Here is a 10,891-nt window from a genome sequence, read left to right as displayed (position 1 = left end):
TGATACTCACTAGTCACAGATATGCCAATAAACTTTCACAGTATCTTCATGTTGGAAAATATGTTTATACAACAGCTTTTCTTTAAAACTAATTTGAAATGCCTAAACCATTAGAAAAATAAAAATCTCTCAGCTTTTATATGAATTTGAAATTATCACCACCATTTATATGAAGTTAAACTTAAAAATTACAGTAAATACAGATGTGTTTGGAACGTAATTCTTATAATAAAAGATATTGAATTAAGTTTGGCCTAATAAAAAATTTCCCCAATTTTTACTACAAAACCTCTCAGATTAAAAAAAAAGAATCCTGGAAACCTCAACCAGAAATCTTTTCACGATTTAAGTAATTTTCCTCTTGGGGAGGTTTTTGGTATCCAATAGAGTATTCTATTTTGCCTCCTCAATTATTGTGTCAACTCTTAGTTTAAAAGATTACAGTAACATTACAAATCCTGTGTGTTTAATTTTGAGAAAACATTCCAAGTAACAGGAAACACCTGTTCAATAAGGTATTGAAACATCAACTTTGTATCACAGGCATGCCTTTATTACTTTAGGTATAGGCATACTTTTTTACTTGTTAAAGTTTTCATTTCAACTTGTGATTTCTAAGTGATTCTATAAACTTCAGTGGACTAAGATAATGCATTCGACTGATCTTGTTTGGTGATCATCCTATTACTGATTAGAACTTCTAGCAGAAATTTTAAGAGAAAGTGTAAAGAACCAAGAGCAGAATAAGTAAAACTTCAACTATATCCAGTGTAACCTTACTTATTGGGTTCACCTGTATTGTTATAACTCAGCAGCAATCAAAATGGCAAAGGTATGATGCAAATTCAATGGGTAGGACCATGGATATATTATTGTAAGCTAATTAGAAATGGATTTAGGTTTTTTTTTTTTTTAAAGATTTTATTTATTTGACAGAGAGACACAGTGATAGAGGGAACACAAGCAGGGGGAGTGGGAGAGGGAGAAGCAGGCTTCCCGCTGAGCAGGGAGCCTGATGATGCAGGGCTCGATCCCAGGACTCTGGGATTACGAACTGAGCCGAAGGCAGACACCCAGGCACCCCTTTAAATATAAAATATATTGATAACAACAGGCTTGTCTTCTCACCATGGTATGTAACTTTGAAGGCAGGAACCAATTCTATTTAAAATTCTGCCTCCCTACTCTTATCCATACATGATAAATTTGTAGGCACTGGATTGAGCTCAAATGTTTTGATAAGTAAGTTATTACAACAGCTTTGATTACATTTAAAGTTCAATGATTTAATTTAAATTTGACAGTATCTTTTTGTTCTGTTGTCAAATTAGACTTTGTTTCTAGTAATTCTTTTTAAGCTTTTAAGTAATCTTTATACACAATGTGGGGCTTGAACTTAAAACTCCAAGAGTCACATGCTCAACCAACTTTTAAGGGGGTGGGAGAGAAGTTTAATACATTCACCAAATTAAAAGACAACATACTGTAGACACTTCAGAAATCTAAATGAAATGTCAGGTGACCAACCAGTGAAATTCACCAAATTTTGGTTAAGAAAATTTTACAGTAAGAGAATAACACCCATGCCTCCTATTCTAAAAATTACAGCCAAAATTCTAATTCTTTTTTTAAAAAAGATTTTGAGAGAGAGCATGAGCAGGGGGCAGGGCAGAGGGAGAGGGACAAGCAGACTCCTTGCCAAGCTGGGAACCTGATGTGGGGCTCAATCCCAGAACCCTGAGTAAGTCAGGTGCTTACCACCTGAGACACTCAGGTACTCCCAACAATTCTCATTCTAGCTTACATTCAGTATTAACCTGTGTGAACTGTCCTGCATGGTAAGGTTCAACAGGTCTATAGATCAATTACTATGTGGGGCTGAGCCAGCCCAGTGTCCCTTGTTTCTGATAATCCTTACTTGAAATCTGAAACATCTCAGTTCGAAAGGGACAAAGCATGAGGCCATAAAATAGTCTTATCCAAGATCGTGAAGGTGCACTCTTCTTTGTAACTTTTAAAAGGACATTAAAAGTTTGCTATTTAAGTCTCTCATCTGATTACAGCATTATTTAAGTGTGAATCTACTTGGCTGATAAAAGTAAACAGAAACTCAGAATGGTAACTGATTGTGTAGTCATGACTTAAGAGCTTGAGATAGTACATAAAATTGGAGAAAAAAATGATTCTTTATTGAAAAATACCAATAATACTGACAGACTTCAAAAGCAATTCACGCTTCCAGAATACAAAGTGTACTTAATACATTTTTTTCAAATCTTTTTGCATTTCAAAGTTAGCATTTTTGTAAATCAAATTTGATAACCCGACTAAAAATGTTTTCCAGCTTTATTATTTAGACAGCTCCACAATCTTTAAAGTGGGGACCATGAGGCGGGCAGGAGCAGAGGGGCAGAATGCACCTGGGACTGCGCAGCAGTCTACAGCCACATTTCCCACAACTTCAGTGCTGGAAACAAAATACTGCACAAGACAGCTGCCCTCCAGTGTCAGAGAATCTTGGGAAACAGCATATCAAAAGATAGCTAGCTTTTCTTACAATTTATACTCGTTCATTTAAGATTGCTTTTTGAACAAAATCTTAAGAATGCCACTGTAATTCATCCAATGAAAGAAATGAACTGTTACCATCAAAATGACCTTTGCCGAGCTGTAATAATTCTATGCTTTTTTAAATGCAAAAAAAAAAAAAAAAATTAACACATATGCAAGTTTAATTTGAAACCACACAAATTAGGTATGTAGGCTCAGATAGTAGCAGTGTTCACTTTTATTACTAATAGCTTAACTGGAACAGCCACTCTATTCATTCCACCAGCAGAAATAGCAGCACCAAGATCTAAAATTCTTTATGTATAAAAAGCTTATGTCATTATCCAAGTCCCATTCTTTGCATGCTCCAATTCTTGTTATCTTATTTAACATAAAAGCAACAGGATTTGGAGAGTTACTATTTGCTGTATTAAAACAGTTATACAGCATCTTGTACTGTCAAAAAGCAAAATACTGTGAACGGCAGCCCTTCTTCACAGCTCTACACTTGAAGCTGCCAAGCATTCACTGCTCGTGCCAGCAGTGGTGTTTCCACAGTAACAGAGCAAAAACTAAAGGAATCATGGCACAATGGATTTCTGAATTCTTTTATCTACCATTGGTCCTGGGGCTTAGTACCATCCCCTGTAGACTATATCCGCTGATCATTCCATTATCTTTAATGGAGGAAAGGCATCAGGTCATATAGCGGGTAATGGCTCTCAGAGCGTAGAGGAGTTCTGCTTGCATCCTAGCTTCTATAAGAAGCAGATTAACATGAACCTGAAAATAAAACACAACACAATTTAAGGTAGGGTTATAAGCATTCCCAATCAGTTTCTCAGTGCAGCTAAACCCCCTAAACTAAGTACATTTTCTGTGTGCTACTGAATAACTTAGAAGTCTTGACTTTGTCTAAAATGAAAGCCATCTAATGTTCTTCTTGGATAGACACTGGCTTATATTTATATCTGTTCACATCCCTTCTTGGAAGTTTGTTACATTTCAGAAAATCTAGACATTGCTTTATTAGAATACCAACTTCCCCTGCCAAATCATTTAATAATTTAATTTGAAAAAGATGGCTCCAAGACCAGACATTTCTATCTATAAACAAGTAAAAAAAGAGCTCTTGCAAAATGGTCTTCTTTCTCCCAAACAGTGACAGCCAGGCCAGCACTTCTGAAGTGGGGCCAGCTACCTGTTTTTATTCTTTTACTCTAACACTATAATGAGGTTCCTTCTAAGAGATACCAGGGATAGATGTGCAGGAATGTTATTCTCTGGGTTGGAAGAGGTGATGGAAAGGATTTGAGGGCCATTAGATTAGCTGAAGGAAATGAGAATCACTGTTGAACAAACCACAACAGGTACTTACCTTCTCAGAGTGCTTAAACTGCCTCCAGAAGCTATCATACATTCTTTTGGTAACTTTTTCGGGAGTGCAAACAACAGTTTTGATATAAACTTTAAAGCTACGGTCCAATAGCTGGTTAATTTCACCATAGTCATAGTCATCATATCTGTTAAAAGACAAAATGAGAATTGTATTTTCAATATATACTTTGTTTTCTTATGAAATTATGGACATTAATAGTAAATTCTTCTTCCCTCTCTGTCCCCCCAAATAACTGCTTTACAATGTTTAATTGGGGGTGGATGAGTGAACAGACAGGGATGAGAAACAGAAGTTAGAGAGAGGAACAAAATCTGCCAGTGCCCGAGCAGGAGTTTATATTTATAATCATGAAGAAGCAAACACACTGAGGAAATTGTGGGAAAAGCTTGAGAACTGCTGAAGTTAAGAACTCCACAAATCAAACGATATTTATTATTGGTTACTCTTGCAATGATATATAGATGGTAATCAACTTACGTAAATGAAAACAATTACAATTATCCCTTTTTTCTCTCATGTTTCCAGGAGTTTCTGGGATCAGATGAGGAAAAAAATGGTGGGGGGTTGGCAGACGATTATTCCAAAGGGAAGGATGATCTATAGACGGCCTCATAGCGTCTACACTTAGGAAAGGCTATTCTTTAAGCTGAGATGGTTGTATGCAGCAGAGTCTGCTCTGCCCCAGTGGGTGATGGTTTCTAGAATAGCCAGAGACTGAAGTCTCTTATTTGGTATTCAGTGGAAAAGGAAAAAAAAAACCTCTTCCAAAACTGGCTTTACTACTATTCTGGAGGTGGTGAGTCAATAGTCTGGTCACTGATAAAATTAACAGCAAGAGAAAGCCTGAGTTTACAGCTAAAATAAAGTCTTACAGTGTGGAGTTTGTGTGTGTATGTTAGAAGGTGGTATATATGTAATGGTTGCATTTCCTATATAGCATAATATGGCTGAATACCTAACAGTCGGGACATGAAAGTTTTGCATTTTGATGATGTATCATGGGATTAGGTAGTCCTCAGAAGGAGCTTGAGAAGAGCTAGGAGGGCACTATAAGGGTACCAAGTTCCAAGAAGGAGATGATATCAAAGATGTTTGAGGACACACTTTTCCTTTATGATAGCTTGCTTGCCCTCGTCTTCCCTGGAGGCATTTGTCATTTAACTCTTGTTGACGTCCCCTCACTCCCTTCTGCCTAGCTAGGAAAGAGTGATTCATAAGCAGCATAAAAATAAGCTATTGGGGACGGGGTGGTTTTGAGTATTTGTATATGTGTCTTGCATGTGTGTTCCAAGCACCTGAATAATTGAACCCAGATGAAAATATTTCTTTATAAACATAAGAAAACAGACTAACCTTATTCCAAACATGCAGTGAATATAGTTCCAAATAGCTCGTCTAAGCATTGAGGTATCGACATCTTTGTGCATTGCCATTGTATTATAAGTAAGATTGTAAGCAATGTGAAATTTTTCATCAATCAACTGTCCCACATCTGGATAAAGGCGATTTACCAAAGAATAACCATGGTCTTCCCAGCAATAGTCCTAAGTACAGGAAACAGTACAAATGCGAATAATTAAAATGTGGCCAAGTATAGTTCTATGTCTACGGCTCTGTCGATGGTGAGATTACTGGCAGTTGGAATCCCCTGCCTTTCTAGTGCATCCTAGTTCCCAGCTTGACCTGCAGTATAATCTGATGTTTTCAATTTCTATACTGCAGCACACAAAGCTTTTGTAACTCAGTGAGTGTAAAAAACCAATGGGATTCTTTCTTACACATAGACTACCCATTTTTAGCTTCCTCTCACTCTGTCCTCATTCAGCATCCAGAGGCAACCTATCTTGGGAGTCCTCTCTCCTTTTCCCTCACTGCAGCTATTCCAACAGTCCTCAAATTTTGTACATTTTTAATTCAGAATCACCACTCATTCCTTTTCCTCCTCCCTCCTTTCTCTTAGTGCTGAGATTCCTAATTTGTTTTCCTACATTAAATCTTCCTGCTTCCTTTCTTTCTACCTCAAGCAAAATAGGCCTCTACACTACTAGGTTGCTCTCATATTAATTTTCCTGGAACACCTCTTTGGTATGTTATCACTTTGATCCCCAAACCTATAAACCTGACCAATTTTAAACTAGCTTCCCACTAATCAGAAGTAGGGATCCTTTGCTTCAAGCACTTAGCAGCCCAGCCAATTTCTTTATGATCCCTTCCCTCACTCTGTCTCTCAACTGAAAGCTCAACTATTGCCTATACTCTCCTCTGCTTTCCAATGCCCATGCTTCTGGATCATTTAAATCTTTCAAATCCTAACTTACTCCATAAAATTTCCAGTCTACATGATCTCTTCAATTTTATTTCATGACACAATTATACTATCAAGTAGAAATATTCTATAACTCTTCCTTGTGCCAAATTTTTGTCCCTATAAACACCATCTTCATCTCTTGAGCAAAGAAACAAAATCCTATAGGTCTCAAATATTCACATTTCTGATAAAAGTCTAACATTAGCCCTTCACAATAATTAAGGAAGCTGGAGTATCAACTCATCTGAATTAAATACTTTACTTACCTATCTAAATATTTATGCAATAGACTATTTAAAAAATACACTTAGGCTGCAGTATGTTTCTACTCATCAATTGGACTGGAAACAGTCTTACAAAGCTTAGAGCATGGAATAAATATTTGCTAATTAATTGATTTTCAACTTTTATTGTGGAACCAGAGAACATAACTACTATTGCTCCTGAGAGATGTTTGCAAAGCACTTTTAGCATCGTGCCTCCTGCTAAGCAAAAACAAAGAAGGAGCCTGGTATCCTAGAGGATGACTAGGTCCCTAAGTTTCATGAACTCAATATATACACAACTGTACTGAGGGAGTTTTACTGTGTATTTCAAAGTTAGTGATTGGGGAGCTAAAGGAACTGGGTCTACCAACAATAATTCTATTCCCTACATCACTTAATTTTATTCACTCTAAGAGATAAGTGCTAAGTACTTTTGGAATAACATTTATGTGAATCCTCATTGCTTCCAATAACACTCAGTGCACATTTTAAAGGGAATTAGGATACTGTAATTGTCCTGATTAATTTTCTATTGTATCTGTAAAAACTCACCCAAATTAAAAACAAAACAAAAAGAAAAAACTTACTCTCTCTAAAAAGAATAAAGCATATCTTTCACTTCTGATTTTTTTTTTTTTCATCTTCTTTCCTTCCACCCACATACATATAATGCTTGAGTTGCTGGCGACATTTTCTTGTCACTCAGGCCTGGTGCATATCAGAGCCTCGTTGTAGCACTGGCGCTCAACAGGAAGAGGGGAGAAAAGCCAGTGCTGTGCATGCTACTGTTATTCATGGCTCAGATATATCAGGGACTTGAGTTTTAGTGCACTATCTGGGAACCTAACCCACTATTGCGATTTAGTTTTATGGATGAATGTGTTTTGATTTCTGATTCACTGGTTTATGAACTTTAACAATAAAATAAATATATTTAAGGGAACTGCCTGACATAGAAAAGTTACTTCTTTCTGCAACATTTTGTAATTCTCAAATCCAGGGGACTTTTTCTTATTTTAAGTCAGATTGACCTACTTCTAACCTGTCATGTGCATAACAGTAAGTCGCAATTTTACCTGAACTCGAAATGTTGGCACATGCATCCCATGTCTAGAGAAATCCTTATAGCCGTAACTAGTATCCTCAAAGTGACGAGACACATCTCTTGCTGGTGTGACTTCTTCATCATCTGAAATAATTAAAAAGTCACTGAAAGCTTTTCAAATACAGGATGCTAGAAATTCATTTTACCTACAACAAGTAAAAATAGGATAACCCTTTCTCTGACACTGAGTAGTCAACTAAAATCTTAAAACCACAGAGAGAAATAGCTTACTTACCAGTGAATGGAATGTAATAAGATTCTCTATTATAACAAATATTCATGGTTGACTTTACTATGCTTTGCATTCCTCTCTTTCATATACCCTCTGGCGTCCCCACTCCAATTTTAGATATCAAGTGCTACTTTAAAAGTATGCACACAAAATTTGAACATCTTTTGGATAATCTTTATGGTGATAAATCATCTATGCTCTACAGTTTAACACTTAAAGACTATTTCTGGTTGAATATCAATGTCCTATAATATATAATATGATCTAACACCTCAAAGGTCCTAGACACAATTCTGGAATGGTGAATCATTTTTATAATGTTTCCTGAACTTTTGGGATTATTTTCACATTTATCTGAAGAAAATAGAAACAAAAACTTTTCCTCAGGGAGAAACAAGAGAACATCCAACCTTCATTTATACAAATTTGATTTTTTCTTTGCTATTAGGAAACTTGGTGATTTTAACACATATACTCTTTATCCCACTCTGTTATCAAAAGACATTTTGAGATACTTTCACTTTTTTCCTTTAAATTACCTGGTTTAAATATTAGATCCTATAGCCTGTATATAAAGGCCAAACATAAAGGATTTAAGTTTGTTGTTAGCTGTCTAATAAATAGCTCCTTTGCATAAATCATTGAATTCTAAAGCTGAAAAGCAACCTTAGGGCTTTATGAACTCAATTTCCTAATATTAAAGAAGAGGAAAAAGAGCATTCATATGTTAAGTGACTTACATTTACAAAGCTTATTGGCAGTGAATTTTAGTACTAAAACTCAAATATCCTCTTTTAGTCTAGTGCTATTTATACTATAACTTCCTTTTCTCGGTTGCCTGCTTTATTTATAAGTAGGAATACCTATGTAATAATAGCCTCTCTAAAAGGAAAAACATTTGATGTTTTGAAACGTTTATTTAAATTCTTTAAATAAAGTGGGGCTCTTTTTTCGTAAGCAACAGAAATTTTGTTGACTATGTAATAATTGCTTTTACCTGAAGAGAAGACAAACATGCTCTCTCTTTTTTCTATTTCAAAACGTGAAGCCATCTCTTCCTGACTTGCCTCTTCTTCATCTCGACATTCTTGTAACTGCCTCATCTTTTCCATGAGGGCTTCAACCTCAAAGAAGGAATCACTTACCTAAAGAGAAAATACAACTAATGTTACGTATGTAAGAAAAAGATTGAAATTTTAAAGTTTTCTTATTAGGATACAAATTCTTATGAAACAGAACAGAATATAGGAAAAATAGACTGTATGATTTTTAAAGTACAAGAATGATTAAAAAATGGAATTATTTTGGCCTGTTACATATATAGATATGCAGATTTTAAAAAATGATTTTAAGAACACATTTTTACCTTACAAAATTAGTAATGCTATCTTACTGTTAATGCTAAGTTTTAAGAATTAAAATTTAAAACTAGTTGTCAATATAAACAGAAACTGCTCAGTTAAATAAGATATAAAGTATAAGTGGTTTTGCATCAATTATGCACACTGGGTGTATTGGCATCTCATGATGATGATGTCTATCATCTTCAAATTATAGTAATCAGCTCTAATTTGCCAATTAAGAATGAAACCTGTCCTTTCAGGGCCGGAATTCTCTACCTGACCTCTGCAAATGGGTCTGGCAGTCACAATTTGTAGTGAACTGATTCCCCCAAAATATACAACTCAAGTTGACTTGTTATATTCAAAATCCTACTTCTAAGTAGTCTGGAGTACATATATATACATAGTGCTAACTGTACCTACCTACAAACTAAAGCTACTGCTCATTCGTCTGCTGTCCAGGAAAGCATTCCTGCCTTTCTGCACAAATACATACACGACAAGTACAAGTTTTGGAATTTTCTATAATGAAACAAGGTTTTTCACGAAATACATACCATTTCAGCATTAAGAGGTGGCCTCTTCATTCATATATATATATATATATATATATATATACACACACACACACACACACACATATATATGTATACACACACACACACACACATATATATATATATATATGGTAAATAACTTTTCCTTTTGCGTAAACCCATCCTACATTCTAATTCTCTTAAGCACTAATAGAAAAACTACTTATTAGTTGAGGAAGATTTAAGGCAAGTTCTGGCCCTTCCAAAGGTGCTGTGAGACTCCCCCCACCCCATTATCTTCTTTAGCCTTGTTCTAAATCCAATGTGGGGAAGGACAACAATCCAACTCCAAGCATCCTAGCAACTGATATATACTCTGCCTTAGACCATCTCATAACCCTTATGTTTTAATAATCAGTGGCCAAAGATGGGGCTATAACATGAATCCAGGTAGCTCAACAGAGGGTGAAACTGATGGTCTTGAAACTTGTCAGCACAGCAGTGATCAACTCTGGGAAAAATATTTCCCTTCATGTGCTAATCTCACAATATGTAAATGCTCCTTCTTATTTAGCACCTGATAAATGCCAGCTGTATTAGGCCTTTTACTTCTTTAGAGACATTTCATTTAAACCTCAACCTTGTGTTTGACCTTTATTTATGAATGAAAGAACAGAGGCTCAGGGAGGTTAGGTAACTTGCCCACAGTCAAATATATACACTAAAGGCAATTCAAACTGTTTAAATCTGCTCCAAAGGAATAATATAACTCAGAAAATCTATGCAAAGTATTCAGAAGACTGTGATGCTGTTTCTGTGATTTCTCTTTGGAAACGTAAGTAAACTTTCACTACAGCAAAAGAATAAAAAAGGAATTTTGACTCATCATATTCAGGAAATTAAAACCTGCTTATAGAAAATTCAACTTGTTCTAATCTGTTTCAAAGGAATAACAAAATTGAGAAAATACAAAAGCCAGAGAAAAGGAGGAATAGAAGTGAAAACACTTTAATAAATTTAAATTCACTTTCACATATATTTGTGCCAAGTTAAACATGAGGAAGAATTTTAAAAGGAGAAATTTCCAGGTGAAGGCTGATTAAATCTTCTGAAAGATAATTATGAAACCACCCTGTTTCTTTTATGCAAAAG

The 10,891-nt window shown here is 35.4% G+C and overlaps 1 protein-coding gene across 2 annotated transcripts in view; it reads right to left on the bottom strand.

The window, feature by feature from the left end:
- Positions 1-2,167: 2,167 nt before the first annotated feature.
- The window catches only part of SESN1 (sestrin 1), a 120,759-nt gene continuing 112,035 nt past the window's right edge, over positions 2,168-10,891 (bottom strand). For both annotated transcript variants that reach the window (XM_046005224.1, XM_046005225.1), the window contains exons 6-10: positions 8,858-9,005; positions 7,600-7,712; positions 5,303-5,493; positions 3,929-4,073; positions 2,168-3,333 (exon numbers count right to left, since the gene is read on the bottom strand). In XM_046005224.1, the coding sequence (XP_045861180.1) occupies positions 3,247-3,333; positions 3,929-4,073; positions 5,303-5,493; positions 7,600-7,712; positions 8,858-9,005 (684 nt within the window). In that variant the 3' untranslated portion in view covers positions 2,168-3,246. The remainder of the gene's footprint in view (positions 3,334-3,928; positions 4,074-5,302; positions 5,494-7,599; positions 7,713-8,857; positions 9,006-10,891) is intronic.

The sequence above is a fragment of the Meles meles genome, chromosome 5 (genome assembly GCF_922984935.1).
Source record: "Meles meles chromosome 5, mMelMel3.1 paternal haplotype, whole genome shotgun sequence".
NCBI classification, from domain to species: Eukaryota; Metazoa; Chordata; class Mammalia; order Carnivora; family Mustelidae; genus Meles; species Meles meles.
This window is presented reverse-complemented; position numbering and strand designations above follow the sequence as displayed.